Below are 25,455 nucleotides of genomic sequence, written 5' to 3'. Positions count from 1 at the left end.
ATAATGCAGTCCTAGTGGAGTCTTGTCAAAATAAAATGGCCTATACTAAAAATGTAATATTGCCAATCCTTACCTCTAAATACAAATAGTGTGGGGTAATGTTCATGAAAAAGAAAGGTGTTCACAAAATATGTCAGGATATTCAGGCCGTTGGCCTCCCTTGCCCACGTTTTCAGGATGGGACAAGGCAGTTCACTCGAGCAAAGCGCAGTCTCAGGCCTCTTCAGCACAAGCCATTACCAGCATCAGGGCCTTCTGTGCCCAAGACTCTTAAGTTCTCAAAATCTCTTGATTCAGAGGGCCTGATGTACCAAAACAAACTAAAAGTTCCTTTCCTCTTTAAGTATTCAAGTTAGGTGATTCACTCTTCACCCTGGATCCCCCTCTTCCGGGCTCAGATCCCCGCCTCCAATGTTGAGAGAATCTTTTCTCAGGTGACTCTCAGTTCACCCCGGGTCCCCCTCAGCCAGGCTCAGATCCTTCCTCTTGCACAACCAGTCTCCCTCCGCAGGGCTCGGACCAATTGCAGTTCGTATTAGCTATCGAAGACTTTCAAATGTGCACAGGATTTAGCTTGACCCGTTGCAGGACCACTTCGATTTCACAATTCACAGTTCAAATTTGCCACCTCCCAGTTGGATACCTAACCGAGACCTTTTGAGCATCCACATGGTGCCGCACCACTCTGTATATGACATCTATCTTGGCTTGAAAAGTTGAGTCAATCCTTGGATGTTCAATTATGTTTGCGCTGCTCATCACATATGCTTCACACACTGTTTCTCCAGATTGCTGCATACAAAGTTGCAGCTTGCAACCTTGGTTCTAACACAGACCGTTCTGTTATCAGTCTCCCCGACTCACCGGCTGTGCTGACTTTAATGACACTACTTTATTGTAGGAGCTAAGGACAGTACCGCGGCGGCAAATGTTCCTCCCCGCCTGGGTTATCGATGCTGGAGAGCACCGGGTACCTCCGACACACAATGCACCTTTCTTCAGCTTTAATTCCAGGTCTTATGTTTCTTATTCTCGGGGGGGTCGTGAAAGTAGCGGTTTTCCATCGAAAAGGTCAAAGGCACTTCCCTCCTTGCAACCCTCTCTGGTCTTGCCGTCTTACTCCTCGTATTAAACTGCCATCTCGTAACTGCTGCTTCCTCGTGTGTTTTGCCTTGCTCAGAGTGTGCTTTCATGCTCCGCCTTTTATCTGTGTAGGGAAGTGTGATGGAAGTCAGGTGTGTGTAATTATCACTAATTGCCTGAATCTGCCTGACCCTTGTGTTGGGACATGTCAGGTATACAGCTCCAGTGTTAGTCCGTTTTCTCTCACAGTGAGCTGCCCGAGAGAAAATGTTTGTGTCGGGGAGGGGGAGTGTTGAGTTCCTAAGTATCCTACCTGTTAGGATGGGGAAAAAGTGTTACAGGGAACGGGACACCGTGTCTCACCATCCGGCATCCGACTCGCACTCCCAGAAGTCCCCTCATCCAGGTGATCCTCCCGCAGTGGTCCACCCCCAGGAACTGGATCCAAAAGCAATGGGTGTGTCCTGGCCACCTGGGTGACAGATCCCTGTGGACTAGTGGTTGAGACACATTTTGGCTTCTCACACAGGTTGCCAGGTGCCAGAGGAGGCCAAAGAGCCAATGACGAGAAGGCCTAAATCTGGTTGATCACCAGATCAAGGTTCATATTTCTGGTGGAGACCTAGTCGGACTGTCCAAGGGGTAATGGAGTAATGCCCAAAGAGCTAACCACACATGCCAGTGTGGCCAGAGGTCTGGTCAAATCTGGGCCCCTTTCCTGACTCCTAGGACCATGCAGCGGGTAGTTTAATCAATGTTACTGGACCATCAGGCTTTAAAATGTACCCTTTCTCACAGCTTTACACAAACAAATACACCTTCAGTATGCTCAGTTATTAAACAGTTTTCATGAAAAGTCACAAATTGAGCCGACCATGGCTGGAGCGATCTGGGTGCGTTGTCCATATTACTCCTACGCAGAGCAAAGTGTACAAGAACGACACTTCAAGCAGTAAGTCCTTCTGTATATCCTAACCCCACACCTTGCTTCTCTGCTACTGCCCATGTTTCCGCCCCTCCTATTGTTAGCATCCAGTGAATGATAGGGTGTCATACAAGCTGCTACTCCTGAATACACGTGTCCATCTCCTCTACAACTGTCAATCTCTCCCCAAGGATGGATCGCCCTTGCTCAGGCTAAGGCGGTTGAAGTAGGCTTGTCTATGGGAGGTGTGAAGAATCTGATGATGTCATCACTCCTTTCCCTGAGATGACCTTCTCCCTATGTGGCCAAGGGACGGCAGCTGCTACCTCATCCTGACCCGGGGGGTGGCTGCATGAGGGAGGACCACCTGGGGAGGGAAGGTGACCCTCGGGAGAACAGATGACATCGTTGGGGGGGAAACAACATGCTCCCATAGCCTTCTAGGGATGTTTCCTCTATCCCCCTTGCCTTAATGGCATATTGTTACACTCCTCCCCAACCTCCTGATAGATCTACTGTTATTCCTCCCCAAACTCCCATTAGAGATTGTACATTGACAACTGGGATGAAGAAGAGGCGGGGAGTAGTAAGGATCACTTCCAATGAGGCTCAGTATCCACTTCCTCAAAGCCTTACCGGAAATGGTCCCAGAACTACTGACACGAGAAAGAACAAGAGAGTAATGAAGACCAAGAGGACCGGGCAACCAAAGCAACGGTCTACTTGTTGGAAGATGATTAAGCAAGCCGAGAAGTTCAAATACGGGCCGGCTACAGCTGATACAGAAAGGGAGGGGGAGATGCAGACTCCGAACTGCAAAGCAGCCCGTTAGCACGCTGAGCACCATGCTGGGGAGAAACAAGCGCGGCAGGCGACGTGAAGGTGAATCCAGAGCAGGAAAGGAGAAGCCTGGGTGCAGGCGGTCCACCGCTGAGAGAGAGAGAGAGAGAGAGAGAGAGAGAGCAGCTGGAACCATGCACCACGAAAGGAGATATAGCAAGAGTGCAATGCTTGCCGGGGCGCACATGCAGCCAGTGTGCTGAAGCAGAAGAGCGCGACGGAGCACTGGAGGAAACCGGAAAGGCCTGGCAAGGAAAGAGGGTTACCCGGTTGCCAGCGTGTGAGTGTCGTTAGAAGTAATAGAAACTGAAGGGAACCGAAGCGTGGGACGTCTGAAACCATTGGTGAACCTAATGAAAGCAAGTGGGTTACAGGATGGCCTAAAAAAGTAAATCACTTCTTGATAACGCAGCGAGAAGTGAACAGCAAAGCCATTGAAGAAGTGAAAGTAACGTGTTATTAAACTCCAACCTTAAAGATAAAGAGTAATTTTTTATAATAAAGTCCTGGCAGACAAGTATAGCAGGTGAAGCAAAGTGTTTGTGTAACACGTCCTCACAGGAGAGTGTACCAGGTGAAGATATACAGATACTAATTGTACAGAACTTCAAGGAAGGCCATGCCCTTTAAATCATGTACTGTTGAGAACAAGCTCAGAAGAAAGGATAGTCCTTGGGAAGAGACATACCCTTAGGATTTACTAATATTAAAGAGAAAGAGAGAGCCTGCGGAAGGGAGTTGATGTCCCAAGAAAAGGGAATACCCCAAGGGGAGAAAGTAATACTTTTGTAAACTTGATTATTCATTTTGAATTGGTAAGAAGATTGATAAATGGAAGCTGGGAAAGGAAGCTGTTCCCTGGAACCCCTGGAACTGTGAACATTGGTCATTGGAACCCTTTTTGTTGGATTTGAACTTTGTGTTGAACCTGAACACTTGAGTACTTTTGAATACTAAGAGACTGTGGGCCTCATCACGGGTTGGGTGGAGCGTACAAATGCAGCAATAACGCTATTACAACTCCATTACCGCTCCGCCCAATCCCGAGTTTGAGCAGAAAGTTGCAGATTTACCTCCAGCTATTAGCTGGAGGTAAATCTTGCCATTTTCCGCCCATTTGCAGCGCTATTACCGTGGCGCTATTAGTACCGGCTGTATCAGTGCCCACCATGCCCCTTTGGGTCCAATGGACCCAATGGGAATAGGGACTTACCGCCCCCACCGCAACTCGGGAATCTGACGCTACTAACGCCGAACCAAGTTGTAGTAATGCTATTTGCGTTGGGCAGGCAGATTAACCACCGGGATACCGGCCCAATTTGCGATGAGGTCCAGTATATTTTACACTGTGGAGTTTATTGAGAGTGTGAGGGCCAGAGTAGGATTAAGGACACATGACATACTTTTGTTTGGACATCTTGAGACTAAACCGACCTATTCGTTTTTGGTTGAAGTAGCGAAATTCCTCCTAGAATAGGGCTAGTGAGGTATTTTCCCTTTTCTTTTAAATGAAAGTTTGGAATCACAAACTGGTCTCCTCTGTGTCCACGTCTCATTCCTGGCTCCTCAAAGTGGCCTATTGAATTTGACCATCTAGTGTGCCACATGCTTCTGCTTCTGTCTCATGGGCGGGCATGACCTCTTTCTTTCCCCCTTGATCACGGGGTACCTCATGGGTCATTCCTAGGCCCCCTTCTTTTTTCATTGCACACATCACAGCTGTTGTCTCTTCTTTTGGTCTTTTGGTCTTTCACATAATTTTACATAATTTCTATGCAGATGATACTCAACTTTTTCTATCCTTGTATTCTTTCACCCCGGATATTCATCACACACTCACAGCCTGTCTCACTGCCATTAAGTCTTGGATGTCTTCTCATTTTCTCACCCTTAAGGCAGGGAAGAGGGGAGATCCTGCTCTTCCTCCTCATCTTCCACCCCCGTTCATATCCTTCCCTCCCTATAAACTTCCAATTTCGACTATAGCTCGCAATCATGGTCTCCACTTTGACTCAAATCTTTCTTTTCCTCATAAATATTTCTCTCACCTCTCGTTCCTGTTGTTGTCATGATGCCTACCCCCGGGCATCTGGACCAAACCCATCAGCCCCGGGAGCAGGCATCCGGGTGCTTACTAAAAGCCCAGCAGCCCCGGCTAGGGGCTGTCTTTGTACAGTCCTGGCGCCATTGGCGCCAGGCTCATAGAGGAAATCAGTCCTGGCGCCATAGGCGCCAGGCTCATATACATTACTTACCTCGTGCAGACCATGCTGCAATGAAGTCAAGCCAACGTGCGGCCTGAATGGGACTACTTTACATCAGGGACTATTTTTTACTCGGGTGTGGTTCTGAGGGACTTCTTACCTGGGACTACTTTGAAGGCTATTTAAACCACGCCCGAACAGCAGCACATGCTTCGCGTTATTCTGCATCCAGCAGCGTGACGCTCACCGTGTCTGCAGTCAGCATCCAGTCTTCAGCCACGCCCGCCTCGAATCCAGAGCTCCTAGAACAAGAAGAAAGAAGAAGGAAAGGTTAGAACACGAACATTATTTGAATTCCTACCTAATTCTGGATCCATCACGTCTTCGAACTTGGAAAGGACATTATTTCTACACACGTCGCATCGCCAGCTGCAGCGCCGTGCCATACTCGCCAGTCCTCACAGCATTTTTCAATGTGGCGCTGCCTCCAGCATTTTCTTCGCCGAACTCCAGCACCTAGGAGACGAAAGCAATATAAGGTGAGCCAAGAGAAAGCCAACAAATACAATCTTTTTACCACCATAGACTTACCTGATTTACCACCGGAGGCATTATTCTTTAACATCCCGCAACTTCTTACGCCGCACCTGTAAGGAGAGAGAAAACAACAAGTTGAATACACGCATCTTTTACCGGACAGTGTTGGGTAATACAGACTCTTACCTGAACGCCATCAGCTGCCACAAGACAATCTTCTTTTGGACCAGCAGCAACACAAGAAGGGAATGGGACAAGAGTGAAGTTCGGACATATTGAACTCTTTGGACTTCATACTTACGGGTTCCTGTCAGGAATCTCAGAGTCAATATTCAACCGGAACTCTTCCAACGCCTTCGAACCAGTGAAGTAACTGGTATCTATGCGCCCCTGCATTCCACGCAGGATGGAGAGCTCATCGTTCAAAAACATAAGGTGAGATTACTGAGCGGGAATATCGGAGGTGATTAGTGGGGAGAACAGTTGGGTGCCATTACTAGAATCCACGGGTGGTTAAATCCCTCTCTCCACTTGCAGGAGAATACTTCTACGAGTCAAGCAGACGAGATTAGGCAGGCCAGTCCAGTCTGTCATCTCTGCACTACGCTTCACGTTGGAGGAGACCGCAGCTGTCTTGGTCCGATCGACGCCCCTGTGGGAACCAGGTGAGCGTAACAGCACGCGAAGCCTCTCTACAAATCCCCAACCGGGTGTTATGGAAACCTCTGAGACCGACCAACTAGCCCAATTATTAGAATTTAGGGCGGAAGTGCACTCCACGCGCCAAGAAACTAATGCCCTCAGGAGAGAAATGATTGTGTCAAAGGAACGCACTGATGATCTTGCTAGACAACTGCTGCAAAACCAAGCTGGACAAACACCCCTACCTGGACTCGAGGGGCGGGGGGGGGGGGGGAACGACCCAACTCCTGTAATTCTACCAGGGACTATTCCTTTAGCTCCACCTGAACGCTTTGCTGGGGACCCAAAAAGGTTCGCAGTTTTTATGAACCAATGGCGCTTACACTTTTTATGCAGACCTGGAGCTTTTCCAAATGACCAAGCCAAAGTAGCCTTTGTACTATCATATCTTAGTGGCAGCGCAGCTGATTGGTCAATTCCACTAGTCAACCAGGATGACCCTCTTCTTCGGGATTTTCAGGGTTTTTGAAAGGAGCATGGAAAGACTATTCACCAGACATTCACAGGGACAGGCCCTGGATAACAAACTTTTATCCCTACGGCAGGGTAACCAGGATCTGCTAACCTATATCGCAACCTTCAATAGGTTGGTGGTGGAAACCGGATGGCCTGAGGAGAAACGAATTACATTATTTCATCGTGGACTTCGGGGAGAACCCAAAGATGTTTTGGCTCAAGTTGTGAACCCACCTCCGGATTGCGCAGAATATATAGACTTAGTGGTCCAGTTAGACCACCAACTTCAGAATAGATAAGCTGATCGAGCTAAGTTCGAGAATCAGGTATGGGTTAAACCCAACGTTACCCCCAAAGGAACAGATGCATCAGAACCTATGCAGATCGGGGGGGGTTAAAGGACCCTTAACGCAAAAGGAAAGGGAAAAGAGACGGCAGATGCAATTGTGTCTGTACTGTGGAACCGCAGGACATTTTCTATGGGATTTCCCTATAAAACCACCCAAGAAATTAGTAGGAGTTGCTGACAAAAGCCGAACAGAGCCTGATTCGGGAAACGACCACGCCCGACAAGCGTAGAGGTCCACTTGCCGAGCTTAAACAAGGACACTCAGACCTTGCACTTAATCATACCAATGGTCCTTATTGATCCAAGGCAGCCATCACGTATGCACGCAGTAAGGGCATACATTGATAGTGGAGCCGTAGGAAACTACATGGACCATGAATTGGCCTCAAGGATGAATCTACCCCTTTGCAAAAAGACCACTTCGGAAGTCATCACCACAGTCGATGGAACTGAAATTGCCTCTGGGCCGTAACTCATTCCACTACTGAGATGACACTGTTGGGTCAAGATGGGCATCAAGAAACTATTGTTTGATTCAATCAAGGCCCCGCAATTCTAAATAATTCTGGGAATGCCATGGTTGGAAACACATAATCCTTGTATTGAATGGCGAGAGAAGAGAGTGACCTTCCCGGATTGTGCACACACCTGTTGCCCGAAAAAGACCTGGAACAAAGGCCTGGCCACAGTCACTAATCCAGTCGTGCAGTTACCTCAGGAATATCAAGAATTTCAGGATGTTTTTCAAAAAGAACAGGCAAACACCTTACCACCTCACAGATCATACGATTGTCAAATCGACCTCGTACCGGGTGCCCAACCTCCATGCAGCAGGATCTACGCCCTCACGGAACCCCGAAAATCATCACCTATGACAATACTTGGACCAATACCCTGCTAATGGCTTCATTCGTCCATCCAAGTCTCCTGCATCCTCAGCTTTGTTCTTCGTGCCTAAAAAGGAAGGTGACCTTAGAACGTGCATAGACTACCGCGCATTAAATCAGATTACGGTAAAGAACCGATAACCATTGCCTCTGATCCCCGAATTACTAGACCAGGTAAAGGGTGCTTGTATCTACACTAAGTTAGATCTCCAAGGGGCATATCATCTGGTACGTGTAAAGAAAGGCGATGAATGGAAAACTGCCTTTCGCACCAAGTACGGGTTATTCGAATACCAGGTGATGTCCTTCGGGTTGTGCAATGCACCAGCAGCCTTCCAGTATTTTATGAACTATGTCCTTCGTGAACTCATTGACGTCTGTGTTGTCGTATACATAGACGATATTGTAGTGTACTCCTCCTCAGAATCAGACCATGTTAAGGACGTTCGTGCAGTCCTTGAGAAACTACGCCAGCACAAGTTATACGAAAAATTGGAGAAATGTGTTTTTCATGCTACAGAAGTTGAATTCCTTGGATTTATCCTGACTCCAAAAGGAGTTCGAATGGACTCTCGAAAGGTGGACGCAATCCTCAAGTGGCCATCACCCAGTCAGTTAAGGGGGTACAAAGCAAGCTTGGATTTGCTAACTTCTATCGCAGATTTATTCCTGAATTCTCACATATTGTACACCCCATCACAGCCCTTTTGCGAAAAAACAAATGCTTGTGGACTGAAAAGGCTGAAAGAGCCTTCCAAGAGCTCAAATTGAAATTCACGTCTGCACCTGTCTTAAAGCATCCACGCCCTGAACTTCCATACATAGATGAAACCGACGCATCCAGTTTAGCCATGAGAGCTGTCCTGTCCCTGAAGGATCCTGAAACCGGTCAACTTCATCCAGTAGCATTCTGGTCAAGAAAGTTCTCGGCATCCGAGTTGAACTATGCGGTTACTGATAGTTATTAGCCATCAAATCTGCCTTCAAGGCTTGGCGGCATTATCTTCTCGGTGCCAGGCATACAATCACTGTAATCACCGATCACAGGAATTTGCAGTATTTGAAAACGGCCAAGGCCCAATCATCGCGCCAACTTCGATGGGCATTATTCTTTGCCGAATTCGATTTCGTGATCACTTATCGACCAGGTTGTAAAAACGGCAAGGCAGATGCCTTATCCTGAATAGGGATGGGAGAAGCATATTCGAATCCGGAACCAGTGCCTATAATTTCAGAACAAAGAATTCTTGGCATAACTACTCTACAGACTTTAGAAGATAGTCATTTAAAAATCTAACAACCTTTCGATCCTGCAGCCCTGCAGGATTGGGTAAGGAAAGGCAAAGATTATTCAGTCAACAATGACCTACCTTACTATCAAGGGCATCTATTTCTACCACACAAGGAACTACAAAAACTAGTTATCTCCAGTTATCATGATGCGCTGATGGAAGGACACCCAGATATCGCAAAAACTGAAGCTAAAATTAAGACAATTCTGGTGGCCCACCTGGCGAAAAGACGTAAAGTCATTTGTGCTATCTTGTGGTATCTGCGCCCAAAACAAAAGTCAGAAGAAAAAACCAGCTGGTCTTTTACAACCTTTGGATATTCCACCTACACCATGGCATACTTTGTCTTTAGACTTTATTGCTGATCTACCTCCGTGTAATGGATTTAACACCATTCTAGTTATTGTGGATCTTTTTTCCAAGATGGCCCACTTTATTCCTTTAAAGGGATTACCTTCCGCTTCAATTTTGGCCAAGGAATTTCAAAACATTTCCTTCTGTATTGGTCTCTGACCGAGGTAGTCAATTCATTTCACAATTTTGGAAGAGATGTTGTCAATTAGCGCAAATCGATGTGAGGTTATCAACCAGTCACCATACCCGGACCGATGGTCAGACGGAGAGGACCAACCAGACTCTTGAACAGTACCTACGTTGCATGCTACACCAAACCGAAAGCAATTGAAAGGATATTTTATGGATTTCCGAATACGCATACAATAACTCTGTACATTCAGGAACCGGACAAAGCCACTTTTATACCATATATGGACATCATCCTCGAACCTCAGAACTCGATTCACCTCAACACTTAGAAATGCCCGCAGTGAATCATCTGCACTCTACTATTACACAAGCCTTTAAGGAAGCAACAGAACATTTGAAACAAGTGAAAGAGAAATACAAGAAAAATGCTGATCAACATAGAAGTGATGCTCCACAATACCAGATTGGGGATCAAGTTTGGCTGGCTACAAAACACATACCTCTAAAAGGGACTCAGACTTTTAATCCTAGATATTTGGGACCTTACACTATTAAGGCCATTATCATCCCGGTGGCTGTCAAATTGGAATTACCCTCTAATATGCGGATTCATCCTGTCTTTCATGTTTCACTCCTGAAACCAGCTCAACCCGGGACAAGACTAGCCAAACCATCCAACCCCATCCTAATAGATGGGGAAACCGAATTCGAAGTTAAAAATATCCTGGACTCCAAAATGGTTAAATCAAGACTTTATTATTTAATCGACTGGAAGGGTTACGGACCACAAGAAAGGTCATGGGAGCCTAGTGACCACGTTCATGCACCTCGGTTGGTGAAAAGATTCCATCAGAACTTCCGAGACAAACCAGGACCAAGGGGAAGAACACCTTTAGGAGGGGCCTTGGGCGGGGGAATGTGCTGTCATGATGCCTACCCCCGGGCATCCGGACCAAGCCCATCAGCCCCGGGAGCAGTCATCCAGGTGCTTACTAAAAGCCCAGCAGCCCCAGCTAGGGGCTGTCTGGGTACAGTCCTGGCGCCATTGGCGCCAGGCTCATAGGGGAAATCAGTCCTGGCGCCATAGGCGCCAGGCTCATATACATTACTTACCTCGTGCAGACCACCCAAGGCAAGATGTCAAAAAATAGTGTGAAAGATTGCCAGAAGCCCACAAAAGGGACTTAAAAGGCACACAAGGGGGCAATACAAGAAATGTGGAGGAAAGAGGGGGTGGGGTCACAGCCCGAGGTCGAGCAGGAGGCGGCCAGGGATGAAGAAGAGGTCCCTTAAGAGGAGAGGCCAGAGGAGGGAGTGGTCACACAAAGGTACCTCGAACAATGTTTCCAGAACTGGATGGCGAGCACTATCCAGTCCCAACTAGATAAAATGAGAGAAGACCTGGCGGAGGCTCTAAAGGAAGTGAAGGGAGAGCCCTGCAAGAGATGACTGACGATTCTCACAAAGTGGAGGACCTGATGGAGCACTTACCTAGGGCTACCCACAATGTGGAGATCCAAACCGAGGACCTCAAACAGATCGAGGAGAGCAAATATAAGAATCAAAGCAATACCTGAAGTGGTGGGAGATGCGCAACTGCCTCAGACAGTAAGACAAATCTTCGCAGACCTGGTGGATGTGGCTGACCTGGCTGAAATCATGATTCACTGGATCCATAGTGTGAGGTCAAAAAGCAATGAACTGGGCGCAAGACCGAGAGACATCCTGGTAGCCATGCATGAAAACACCCAAAAAGAAAAAGTCCTGGCCATCCCAAAAAGAGCAAATGATTTCAACTTTAACGGCTCCGCTATCCAACTCTTTCAAGACCTCTCCCAGGTCACGCTCACTAAGAGAAGGTTGATGCGTCCAATTGTGCAGGAGCTAATGAAAAGCGGATTCAAATATAGATGGACCTTCCCCGTCGGCCTCTTGTTCGAGCTTGAAGACAGGCAAAGGTGTATCACATCGACCGAGGAAGGAGCAAACATCCTGGGAATAGAGGTCGACTCAGCCAACAGTGAGGCCCAGGGTTCAACGAAAGAACAACTGAAAAGAAAGGCGTGGGAATGGACCACACAAGAATCAACCAAGAAAGTGCGGAAAAAGAGGGGCTCAGGAACGTCGCCAGAGAAGACTCTGCAGTAAAACGACTCCCCAGAAAGAGGCTCCTCCACTTAAACGCAAGTCGGTGGGAAAAAAAACTGAGCAAAAAGCACCCGGGGAGGGGCACACACAGTGAATGCGGTGGGGGGGATGGGGGACTCTTGGTTTCATGGCATGGGTTGGGGATGACCTGCCAGGGGATACGCTAGGAGAGGAAGGGATCTCGACCCCTGCGGAGGAGAGTCGGGAGGAGCTAGAGGCCCGTTGAGCCAACCCAGTGAGGGGGGTTAGGGAGGGGGGAAAGAAGGGGGCAGGTATACCAGGAGGAGAGGGAAGGATAGGAGGGAGCCGGGTCCAAGTCCCATCATGTACACTCGCAAATTAAGGCCTGCAACTAGAAAACCCTCAAATAATGGCTAAGCAGAAAACACTAAAAGTGATATCACTAAACATTAAAGGCCTAAACTCGCCAATAAAAGGGAAAAAACTTGAACACTTCCTGTCTAGCGAAAACTCAGACCTGACCGCCCTGCAAGAAACCCACGTACAAAAGAAAGATAAACATAAGCTACGACTGCAAGGCTATTACCAGATCCATCAATCCAATGACGCGACAAAAAAAGGGGGTCTTAATAGCAGTAAGGAACAACTTACCTAAAGACGATAGACGTCAACAGAGATACTAAAGGGAGGTATGTTGCCATACTCCTCCAGGGGAAGGGATAGATTACCACTCTGGCTACCATATACGCACCTAACACAACACAAGACAAGACAGATTCATCCAAACGACACTAAAAGAACTGGAGGGATTTGTGAAGGGGAGCATAATACTCACAGGCGACTTTAACCTGGCATGGGACCCAGAAAGGGACATCACTAGTAGACGCCTGTAGGGAAAAGAGAGACGACACTAGGGGTTATACATTTTACCCGCATGTACACAGGTCAGCATCAGAAATAGACTATATTTGGGTCTCAAGATCCTCGCTAGGGAAAGTGTCGGACATAGAAGTGGGAGCATTAACACTATCTGACCATGCCCTTATCACACTGAAAATTAGAAGGAAGTTAAATTCCCTGGGTCTATGGAAATGGAAATACCCGGCACACATCTTCAAAGATGAGACCCTGAAAGGGGAATTACGGGAGGGGATGGAGAATTTCTTTCAAACTAACGACAGTCTGGAATTAAGCCCGCTTATGATCTGGGACACATTCAAAGCCACGATACAGGGAAAGATGATAGCAATAAAGGCCCGAAGGGACAGAGAGCGCAGACTCCTAGAGGAGGACTTAGAAGCCAAACTGAAAGTAGTTATGCTTAAGATGGCAGCGTGGACGCCCGGCCAAATTAGAAGGGAATACAGGGCAATTAGGGGCCAACTTGAAATCATACAAACTAGTAGTGTTGAGCGCTCCCTAATGCACCTTAGACAAAGATACTAAATGAAAGTGAACAAAGCAGACAAGCTACTAGCAAGGATGCTGAGATAAGAGGGAAACAATAGGACCATTCTAAAGATCAGGACACCAGAGGGGGGAGAAATCTCCGAACAAGCCTCCATCACAAGGGAATTTGCGAAATACTACTCAGTACTTGAGAAAGATATTACCATAGAGGAAGTCTGAAAAGCCATCTGGTCACTCCCACCCAATAAAGCCCCGGGTATGATGGATTTATCACTGACTTTTATAAACTACTCGGGGAACATCTGGCCCCCCGCTTAGCCACCCTTTTCAACAAGTTTGGGTCAGGTGGAGGGATTTCACCCTCAATGGAAACCAGGTAAGGATCCGACATTATGTGGCTCATACGGGCCGATAGCTCTCATTAACACGGATGCTAAGTTCTTCACTAAAATCCTAGCAAACCGCCTGGAGATTCTCCTTCCCAAGTTGATAGACCCTGACCAGTCAGGCTTCATAAAAGGCAGACAGATGCACGATAACACCCGAAGAATTGGCCACATAGTCGAAAAAGTCAACAAAACGCACACACCAGGCCTATTGGTCGCACTGGAATGCGGAAAAAGCTTTCGATACAGGGTACAGTGGAAATTCGTACTCCACACCGTGATCAAAATGGGTTTTGGGGGAGCCTTTAGAGCGAAAATAGCTGCCAACTACCTCAATCCCTCCCTAAGCCTGTTAATTAATGGAGACCTGTCGGACCCAATAGCAGTAACGAGAGGAACGAAACAGGGCTCCCACTGTCCCCACTCTTATACGCCATTCACCTAGATCCCCTATTGAGCAAGATAAGAGACCTGAAAGATATAGAGGGAGTCCCCTTCGGCGATATGGAACACAAGGTGGCAGCATTCGCCGACTACATGTTATTAATGCTAACTAACCCGGGGAAATCCCTCTATGCAATAGATGAGGTTTTAGCCCAATTCGGAGAGGTTGTCGGCCTAAAGATAAAAAGAAACAAATCTAAAATACTGAACCAGTCTATACCACTGGAAAGGGAAAAGGAGCTAAAATCCATCTTCCGTACCCCCAACTCTATAAAATACCTGGGAATCCATCATCGCAAAAAATTATAGGCCAGCTATTCACGGCTAACTATCCCCCCTTACTAGCGTCCATTAGTAATATGCTGCATAGCTGGATCCCTCAGACCATTTCCTGGATGGGAAGAATCAATGTTCTGAAAATGGTCCTCCTAAAAAAAAAAAAAAGCTGCTATATGTATTTATGGCCCTGCCCATAAATATCCCCTCGTCATAGTATCAGGCTATCCAGACACTCACGAGGGCCTTCATCTGGGACCGTAAAAAAACTAAAATCTCAAATAGAATGATGTTGTTACCCAGGAACAAAGGGGCATGGGAGAACCAGACCTGAAAGCCTACTATCACGCAGCACGGGTGAAAGTCATCAGGGACTGGTCAAGGGACGGCCGCAAGAAAATGTGGAGAGAAATGGACAGGGCAGTGGTGGGGGCGCGCCTCTGGAAGGTCCTTTGGCTGCCTAGGGAGGATAGACCCCATACCATGTACTGCAGCAAAATCGAAAACCTGGTAGGGAACTCGTGGTATGCGGTGGAAAAGCGATCCAAGATGATCACATTCCCGTCACCCCTTACTCTGATTTTCAGGAACCCACAATTTACGCCGGCATAGTCCGGAATTGGGTTTGGTAAATGGCAGGACGGGTAGTACCACAAGATACGGAACATGTTCAAAGGTGGGGAGATTAAAACCTTCCCCCAATGCAAACCGGACTTTGGGGTGGGGAAACGGGAGAGATTCCACTATGCCCAATTGAGACACTGGCTTCAGGACTCTAAAGTAAAAGAGGCGGCAACACGAGACCTGACCCCATTCGAGAAATTTGTTACTACCAACGCAGGAGACAAACACATAGTGGGGGCAATATACGACTTAATTAAAGAAGGGGAAAAAGCAGAGGAAAGATGCTTCATGGCCAATTGGGAAAAAGAGACTGAACAAACAATAGACTGTGATCAATGGACAGGACTGTGGTCAAACATCCCCAAAGTCGCACAGTCATTGCAGATACAAGAAATCTGGATAAAGATGATGAACCATTGGCACCTTACCCCTACTAAACTGTCTACAACCTATCAGACTACTTCCAAGCTTTGTTGGAGGGAATGCAGGCACATCTGGTGGAAATGCCCGAAAGTTCAACAGTTTTGGCTTATGATCTAAGAAGCAGTGAAAGAAATATTATGGGTGGAAGAGAACGGTAACCTGGGACTGTTCATAATGGGCCTGGGGAAGAGCTGTAGAGGCTACCCACGAGAGCACGATGCAAAGTCTACATGATTCTGGTGATGGATGGGGCCCTGCTAGTAGTCTGCAAGTGGAAATCAAAGGTCACAACCACGGAACATGAATGGGTGGGGAAGATATGTGACTCTGTTGCCATGGAGTGGGTATCATACTCCCTCCGGGGGGACCACCAGAGATTCCTTATGGATTGGGACCTAGTTATAACTTTTCTTATGAAGGACTCCAAAAACGCATGGCGCCCAAGGAGGATGAAACTAATGGGAGTAATGTAAAGCCTCACCTACACCTGGGGAACAGACACGTTAACAAACCAATGAGTGGAGAGGAAGGGGGGGGCTAATAGGGAGGGAGATGGAGCGACGTCAATCCACAAACTTACGAGAAGAGATGCAGGGATTCAATTGAGCGCAATAGGAGAAAACGTAACTAGTGAAAACAATAAGAGGAAAAGGGACTGGAACTATCGAGACCTGGGAAGGGGAAAGGAGTTTATTTCATGTTTTGTTTAAACCTAATTCCAATTAAAACGTATATAAAAAAACATGAGCATGTCTTGTAACAATGCCTGAGACTGGAGCACATCCCAATGCCTGCAGATCTTCACCCCCACCAAAATTGTACCCACAATAAATATGATAGCATAGCAACAGCCCTGTGGATGCAATGAGGTTTAAGGTCTGGCATGACATTCAGAACATCTGTGCAATTGCCGTATTTGGCATTTTCTTTCTGAGAGACTAGTCTGTCTAAACATGCAAAGATGGGGTCAACAGCAAGGATTTGGGTAAGTAGTGACATTCCAATAGTTTCAATGAAACTATTTTTGGAGATCCTTTCACAAACAGAATATAAGTAAAGGTTTGTGTAAGGTTTAGAAATGGCATGTCGAAAAGGGGTGTGGTATGATTGCTTTCCATTTCTTTAAACATTCTGCAACTTCTGCTATTGCATGCATAAAACATGAAGTGATTAGAGTTCAGCGAGGTGGAAACATTTGCTATTTGGTTCAGTATTTATCTTGGAGCCTTTTTTGGGAGAGATTTTGCCAGTGTACCGGTTTATGGGGCAACTGTCTGTTTGTTCCTGGTTATTACGGCCTGACCTGAAGCCGCTACTGAAGCATCACAGAATTTGCACATTAAGGCTGTACTAGATTTCCTTTCTTTGAAGACAACAGAGTTTTGTAGCTGAGACTATGTGTGAACATAATCGATAGATATGTTCTACTGATTTTTCATCTCTGAAAACTGTAAACTTGGATATACTGTAGTAATCCTTTGGTCTTTGCCCATTGAAACAATAGGAGGTTCTTTCAGCCAGAGACTGGTGTGAGGAAGCTGATGATTGGGGGATGGATGACACAGTAGAACCCCAAAGAGATGCACATCCTGACCAGCTGAAACCAAATGCATTGACTGTGTCCCCTTCAACCAAAGAGCCCGACTGCACAGTCCAGATGCAGAGTCTGTCCTTGGCAGACCGAGGGCAAGGACTCGTAATTCCCAACTCACCACCTGTATTCCAATCTCATCACATCAGTGTTGTGGATGAAGAGGATTATGCAGGCTATGTTGATGTGGATCATGCTCAGAAGCTCCTGAATGATTATCAGCAGAGAGAAGGAGTGGACGTGGAAGAGCTGATATCAGCAGGGTGAGCAACTTTTCTTTAATCAAATGTTATCATTTCTGCAGTAAAGTCAATGATTTGAATGATCAGTTGCCAACAAATGTCTGTATGAGCTCATTTTCAATGCCTATAAATGACATAAAATCGTGGTTAGCTAATCATTAAGAGTAGGCATGTTTCCCACTTTGAAATAGATATTGTAGCATGCAAGAGCGAGGCGCATGGAGTGAAGGTTCTATTGTTGTATATACTTAAGACCATCATGGTCCAAAGACGTATAGTTTTGCTTCCAGACGTTCACAATTTTATGTTGTATGTAAGCAAGAAAACCCTTTATCTTTGGAGAAGGTTGTGCTGAAATTGTGGAAAAGGGAATTTGTATGCATGCATAGAAAAACCAACATTAGCAAAACCAACAGTTTTGGCTTTTGTTCCGGCATGGGATAGGCATTGTGATAATGGTACTACCTGGCAAATCACTAACCTTGGTATTTCCAGTCTACCATCCGCAAACCAACCAGTGCCGATCCTGCTTAGCCTCACAGGCAGCAGGCAGGTGATTAGTGGTATTCAGGGTGCTGAGATGAAACACTGATTGTATTTGGCTTTACAGCGTGGATGGGCTCCACCCTGCCGCCAGTGAAGCAAAGCAGGATAGGCATTGGTTGGTTTATGGATGGGAGATAGTTCACTGGCCCTGTGACAAGGGGCACAACCCTCTAATAATGTCAGCTTGAGGGGCTGCTTCTTATGATTTACTGCTGCGAAGGCACTTGAACTTAGGGTCAACTGAAGAAGCCTGGTAACTGACTTTTGGCAGATTAGAGAGGCCCCCGACAACTGCTGGGTTGGCACACATATTTTAACCTGCGCACAGAGCAGTCCAGCATCTGAAGATGACAGATGTGGGAAAACACTACTGTGCTAACCGGGTTGCTCTATCACCTAGTCATTAGACCAGTTTAGAAATCACTGTACACATTTTCATTTTGTTTCACTAGTAATGGTTAACTTGTGTGGTACTTTTTGGAGGGGATTTTATTGTAGATGCATTACAACTCAAAAGCCTTCTCGTGCGCATATTTCCTGCAAGCAGGCCCTTCTTCAGGACATCACACTTCACTTTGCACTGAAATCGAACATAACATATTTTACCTTGTATTGTGTTGTATCCTGTAGCAATTGAAATTGCTTTCTGAGTGACAAGAATAGGGCTGCTGAGTCGCATCTGCTAGACAACTAGAGTGAAGCATATCGGATAATAATGCTAAGCTCCAGCTCTGGGCCACTGCATCAAGAAAGTGGGATTAACTCGGTACAGGCTGCAGAGCTGCTTCCCCTGGCCCTTCAGAGAAGAGTAAATCCCATCATTGCCGCCAAATAAAGTGACATGGTTGCACAAATCAATCAGGAGTCCCAAGAACTCGATCAATACTGCTTTTTTTTACTTCTTAGATTACAGGATCAAGATATCTACATGGTCTACATGGGGAAGACAGACCAAGCAGGCACACAATGCCATCCAGCTCACATGCACCAACAGACTCTCACAGAACATTCACACAAAGCATCCTTGCAGCTTTCCGCTCCTCACCATGCAGACCTATCAGTCCCTCCTGCATCCACTCACACAGAGGATACAGCATCTCCTTCCCACATTCTTCCCCTTCACCCTACCAACATACTGGTATGCAATGCAATGTATTTTCTCAGTTTTAGCTATCCTTTGCCCCATCCCTGGACTGCCTGCTTTTGCGCGAAACTCATGATCCTACTTATGCTGTTGGCACTCATCTCCGTCACTCTTCTCTGAAGCCAACCTGCACTGGGCCTCATCAGGGGGGCAGGGGGCAGTAACGCTTTTACTGCAACATTACTGCTCCGCCCAATCCCGAGTTTGGGCTGAAAGTAAGAGGGTTGCCTCCAGTTTTTTGCTGGACACAAAACTCTCCACTTTCCACCCATTTGCGGTGCTATTACAGCAGCGCTAATACTGGTGGTGGTAATAGCACTGTTAATGCCTAATAGAGTCCTATGGACTCTTCAAAAAATAGGAAGTAACAGCCTTATCACAATCGGGATCCGGCGCTAATAGCGCTGTACCTAGTTGCGGTAATGCTGTTTGTGTTGGCGATATCCCAGCGGATTTACTGCCGGGATACCACCAAGGTTGTGATGAGGCCCATTGTCTTCGCTTTTAGTACCACTGGCCTTACCACCACTAGACTGATTGCACACGTTGCCATTCACTCTTTTTGGGCTTTCAACTAAAATGTACTCGTGGTGCCTTTTCATTTTCAGGTCCCTGCACCACAAAAACTCCAGGTATTTACGGTTTGGAAATGCATTAATCAATGAACGCCTCAGGAGAGCACATGTGGATGCTCATAGCCTCTCCTTGACAGCGTACCCTATTCCTCCCACTCCCCCCTACCCCGGGGATTTGTCTTTCTGAACAATTCATCCTGACAGCCGAAGAATGGTGCTGCGAGTCTGGCTTGGACTGATACTAAATGTTTCTACCCAGGTAATTCCAAAGGTGTGCCCGATGCCTAAAACCAGGGATTCCTGATATTCTGCCAGGACCAAAGAGATCTGGTCCTATGTTCCTTCTAAGTTGTGCAGATGTGTGCTTGCCCAGATTTCCTCCGACAGCCACTCAGGAGAGCATTAGCAGTGCACACAGGCAGTTACCACTTCATCAAGCATTCCTAAACCACAAATCACAGCAGTTACCTGTCGTGTGTTTGTCTGGTAAAAATGCTATATTATACTAATTAGTCATAATGCTCAGGTGTACAACAAGGGCGACAATACAAACCTATTAATTTGTCCTCTGAGGATTTTGGGTAGAGAATATATTTTGCCTCTCCCATTTTAGTAGTGCTAACTTAACCCCCCCCCCCCACCCTCTGGACCGGAGCAGCTCATGGAAAACTTTAGTGTTGGACTAAGGCTGTTTCGTCGAGATCTTGTCACCGCCGTTTCGTTGGTGAGACTGTTGTTTCTGTGTCTTTTACAGGTCCTCGTCTTCAGAGTTAGCGATTATTCCCAAGAGGGACATGGCTCTCGGGCACCATGCCCGGCGCGCACAGCCTTTGAGGTATCTCAGCAACATTGCCCATTCCGTGTTGAATTTGGAGTGATTCTCTTGTAGCGAGTATATTAGCCATACCATGGCTGGCGAGGAGGGACCATAGCTTCACAATCCATTTATGCTCTAGGGGGGCTTGTGTAGATTTCCATTTGCGCACTAGGACCAATGCTGCTGCCATCATCATGACGTAGAGCTTCCGATCAGCTTTTGTCTGGATTTCCCCTAAGGTCCCATTTAACCTGATCATGGCTAGCCCCTTGTTCCCTACACACTTAACTCCCAACACCTGCTCAATTGCTTCGCGGATGGGTTCCCAGTAGTGGTTTAGGTTTGGGCAGTCCCACCATATATGACTCCAGGTGCCTATCTGTCCACAGTTCCTAAAGCCTTGTTGTGACACCTTCGGGTATATTTTGTGGAGTCTAGCCGGGTTAAGTGCCCCTGCACCATTAGTTTCATCCACATCTCTCTAATTTGGAATGATCTTGTCAGTTTTGGGATTGCTCCGTTATACGACCTTTCTGGAGCGTAATCATGAGCGCGCTCGCCCAGGCTCTTGGGGGTGGGAGGGGAGGGCACCAGGAACCTCAGGAGATTTTATTGGGGTTAGGCGGGCGAGAAAATGAAGTGGAAAGGAGGAGGTGTACCAAGGCGAAAGTAATATTTACATTGGCTGCTATGTCCCTCATTGCGCAGAAGTGGAAAGGCCCCACGGACCCCACAGAGCAGGAATGGCTAAGGAAAATGTGGGATATCGTCTCCTTGGAATGGGCAACGTACGCAGCCGACAGCAAACTGGAAGCCTTTTATGCGGATTGGAGGGAAACCCTGGAATACTTGAAAGGGGATTTCAGGGAACTATGGTGCCCCCAGAGACTTAAACTGTTGGACATCATTAACTGAAAGAGTGATTGGGAAACGGTTGGAGTGAAGGACTATGGGGGCTGTGACGGGGGGTTGGTGGGAGGGGGGGGGGGGGGGGTTATTTCATTGTTGAACCTTATCTGTTTCTCTTTGTTAATAAAACAATAAAAAGAAGTAAAAAAAAAATAATCCCCTAATCCCCCCACCCCCTCACAATATGGTACCACAGATTTCACTCACTTTAGTATAAAATTCCAGGTTGTCTATATTAGGCCTGTATGTGTTTACTAGTAGAATATCCTTACCTCCTAGCCTGCCATATACGATCATGTAGTGTTCCAGAATAGCTACATGTGTCTCTTTGTTCTGGAACATCAATGATTTGTGAATAATAGTCAACACCACTCTGTCCTTAGAAGTGTAGGACGTGTTATATCTTTTTCCCCCAGCTGCTGCCAAATCATTCATTAAGTTTATCTAGCGTGTAGGATTCATTTAGAAATAGCAGTTTTGCCGCATGTCGGTTTGCATGCAAAAGTAGTTTATGCATTTTGAGCAGGTTGCTCAGCCCCCGGACATTTTAGCTCCTGCATCTGTCAACACCATTTACAAATGTAAGTAACATGTCGGGCAACATCACAACTAGTAGCATTACATTGGAATACCATATCTCTGTGTGTTCTTCAAGAACTCCCACATATAGCCAAGTATGAATTTTGCAACTTTTACCTCCCACAAACATCACCCCCCCAACCTCACCACCATACCCACGATGGTGTAAGCCCCAACCTACAACATCCCAACAAATCGAAAACCTTACTAAGGAGGACAGAGGGTGGTGAGGGATCGCTGCTAGACTATATCCCAAAGAACCTCAAAACACAGTTGATAACACATGTTAACGAAATGTTGGCAATATATGTGCCCTAAGCCGACCAGAGTTATGAGCATAAGGAAGAATGATTGCATATTTTCTCAAATTGCTAATGGAACAGCGTAAGAAGTATTAAGTAAATAGCATGGTCTCTGCAATGTGGGACTCAGCGGGGGGGTAAAGTTGCTTGAGCCAGGGCCTGCAATGTTGGATTCAATGAAAGAAATGCCTTCCTCTGGCATTGTGAAAAGTATGTTGTGCTGCGGAATTCAAATCTTAATTTCGCCGGATAAAGCATGGAGTACTTCACTCCCCCGTCCCAGAGCAACGTCTTGGCTCCAAGTAAAGTTTTCAGTTTCTGCTGTACAGCCACCGAAACATCCAGATATGTATGGACTTTGTTAGATCCAAGACTGATGTCTCACTTTTTTCTTGCTGCACACAGAACTGAGTCTCTGTCCCTTTAGTTTCAGAGCCTAGCAATAATTGGCCATGGAGCAGGCCCTTAGTTATGGTTGGGGAGTAAGTGAACTGTATGCCCGTTCTGCCACAAAGTTGGGAGACGGTGGAGGGCTCACCAGGATCAATAGAAGGGTTTCCTTGACAAATGTTTCCATGTTGTCTTTAGGGATTCCTTCAGGGATTCAAAATATGGATGATATTTCGGCGTGATCTGGATTCCAGGCCATCACACTTTCTCGCATTACTCTGGAATTGTTTCCAGAGGGCAATACGTTCATGTTCAAGAGTGGACACTTCATCCTCCCCCTCCAACACGTGTCTCGGCTTCCGTGACTCTCTTGTCAGCCTTCTCCAATTTTGCATTTAGGGAGTTTGTTAGCCGTAATATCATCCAACTTTACATTAACAGCAGAAAAGCCTTCCTGCATGCATGCAATTACTTTCTGCAGTTCAGACCTATCAGGGGAAGGTGGGGGTCTGCACTAGCCGAGCCAAGCATCTTTTTCAGTATTTTGGTGTAGCTTTAGTGAAATTGTCCATACTGCCCACCTTCCTATTCGCCAATGTAGTCATTGCGCCTTAGCAAAAAAAAGGTCCCCAAAGAGAGACTACACGTAATAGAGACAACCAGGAATGCGGCTTCGCTTTGCACATGTGTGATTAGGGTCACGTCATAACATAGCCTACTGCTGGGCAGCTGTTGTAGTGGCAGGGTCCATCCTATGATTTACTTTGTTCAAGGCAGGCGCAGGTGGGACAATGGCAAGGAGCTTTATGTAAAGGCAAGATCCTTCAAAGAGGGAGCATTCTGTGCACCCACCAACCAAGGCAGAAGCGCAGAGTGGTTCCACTACAAAGCACGTTGAGACCAACTGGCATCGCAACAAGGATTGGTGTCAGCCTGACCCAGGAGGCTGGGGGCTATCCAGGCTATAATCCCCCAGCAGGAGCACCGCTTTACACTCACTCCGTCAGGGGCTGCTCTCATCCATGCTTTCCTTCCTAATTAGTGCCGAGCATCAACCCCCCAACAGTTGGAATTCCAAGGCCATCCAGCACCAGAGAGGGGGGGTTGAGGGCTAACCTGACCCTACAGGCCAAAGCAGACCAGAGCCACTTGGAACTCAAATCTTCCAGCAGGAGCACTGTTCTCGTTCCGCCTGTAGCAAGTCATTAGGGGTAGCCAGCATCTGCACCCCCTTGCCCAGCGCGGGTCGAGCGCCAGTTTCTCAAGCCACTGCCAGGGTGACAGACTGCGTCAGCCGGCAACTCCCATAGCTCGGGCAACAGCCGCAGCGCTCTACAGGCTGCCGATGCAAAGGCAGCTCCCGGAGGGTCAGATGCTACCCGCTTACATCAACTTCCGTCCACTACCGATCTTTAATGGAGGACTGCCGAACACAGTGCAGATGCCATTTTAGGTCTTCAAGGCAGTGAGCTCTAGCAGAGTGCAGCCATCTTGTTCGCCACGCTGCAGCACCCCCTACCTCCTGTCACATTCAACCTCCATATGGAACTGCTGGGCTCGCTCAAAGACAACCCCAATTTAGCGATAAACCAATATCTAGATAATCCAGAGTTGTACCTACAGGTCAAGGGCCTAAAACATATTTCTTGCCTTCGTTCATGCCTTGCAACCATTTAAACGTTGATGACCAGTACCTCTGTTAAAGGAATGGTTCGGTCAAAACATTTTATTGCCCCTACGGGTCGGCCATGTGTTTTTAAGCCTAAGTGGCTCGATTTTAGAAAAATTTCCTATGGACCTTACCCGAGTTTTCGTCCATTAAACGCATGCGAAAACAGGCACCAGGGAGCTGCCATTTTGTGATAATCCTATCATTTCCCCCATCGCCCTGGCTGACATGCTTTTGTGGCACTAAATCATATCCCCCGCCCCTGAGCCTGACATTATCAAAACATTCATATTCCCCGCCTCTCTCCGTGACGTTACTGTGCTGCGTAGGCAAACGCGCCCAGTCGTCTTCTACGCGACTTCACACAGAACCCGGAAACCAACACAGATCAGCTCACAACGCAGCGCGCCACAATTCGGAATATGAAACTGTACTTTAAAATCAAACAGCAACACAGTAAATTTGGTAAAGTACATTTATTTGACATTAAATGTTTATAGAATATTCTGCAATTGCCATATGAACTCCGAAAGTCATTTATTTTCTTTTATCTCTATCCGCAAATCCTTAAAATGTTATTGTGAGTCACGTGCTGTTCCTTTATGGTACACAGGGTGTTGGTTTTCATTCAAAGAGGCACTTTTGTCGCACGTTGAACCGCAAGGCTGTTCCATCAAGTAGGCACTAGGCCAGCGTAAAGGTTGATATGTTGCTTCTAGCCGCTAGTACCGCGTAAGGGCATATGGGCCCTTGGCGATCGTCCCATAAGATCATCAGAATGGTGCAGTTGTTTACATTAAGCTGCAGCTGGCGGCTGAAGAAACGGTCTGCCGGTGTCTGAAACTGGTGGCAGGGGCAAAGCGGAAGGATGTACCTATTTTGAAAACATAAAATTTATAATTCGTCTCGCCAGCCGATCTTTATTAATATTATTCATTTTATTTATTACGGCCGAGCTGAAACTATTTGCTTTCAAGGATAGTGCAATGGAGTATGTTCGGCTCTAAAATCAATGCGAAAACTAACTAAATAAATCGAGGTTGGTACACAATGAGAAACGACTTTTTGTCTACATGCGTGTGGAATGTGGACCTGCATACCCATGTGCCCGCTACAAGGATGATCCCACAAACCTTTTCAAAGCTCTTCATTCATTCATTTATTCATGCATCCATTCATTAATTCTTCATTCCGGTATAAAAGCGTCTAAAGAGTTACTTACATTATATTTGCAATTTCCATTGTGTCTCTGCGTAAT

General features: G+C 46.7%; 1 protein-coding gene across 2 annotated transcripts in view; it reads left to right on the top strand.

Annotated features, from left to right (window-relative positions):
• PDCD2L (programmed cell death 2 like) overlaps positions 1–25,455 on the top strand; it is a 349,431-nt gene that overhangs the window by 195,883 nt on the left and 128,093 nt on the right. For both annotated transcript variants that reach the window (XM_069639933.1, XM_069639942.1), the window contains one exon: positions 16,938–17,287. In XM_069639933.1, the coding sequence (XP_069496034.1) occupies positions 16,938–17,287 (350 nt within the window). The remainder of the gene's footprint in view (positions 1–16,937; positions 17,288–25,455) is intronic.

This window comes from Ambystoma mexicanum, chromosome 1q (assembly GCF_040938575.1).
Source record: "Ambystoma mexicanum isolate Mex_15411 chromosome 1q, UKY_AmexF1_1, whole genome shotgun sequence".
NCBI classification, from domain to species: Eukaryota; Metazoa; Chordata; class Amphibia; order Caudata; family Ambystomatidae; genus Ambystoma; species Ambystoma mexicanum.
The sequence above is the reverse complement of the archived record's forward strand: the minus strand, read 5'-3'. Positions and strand labels throughout refer to the sequence as shown.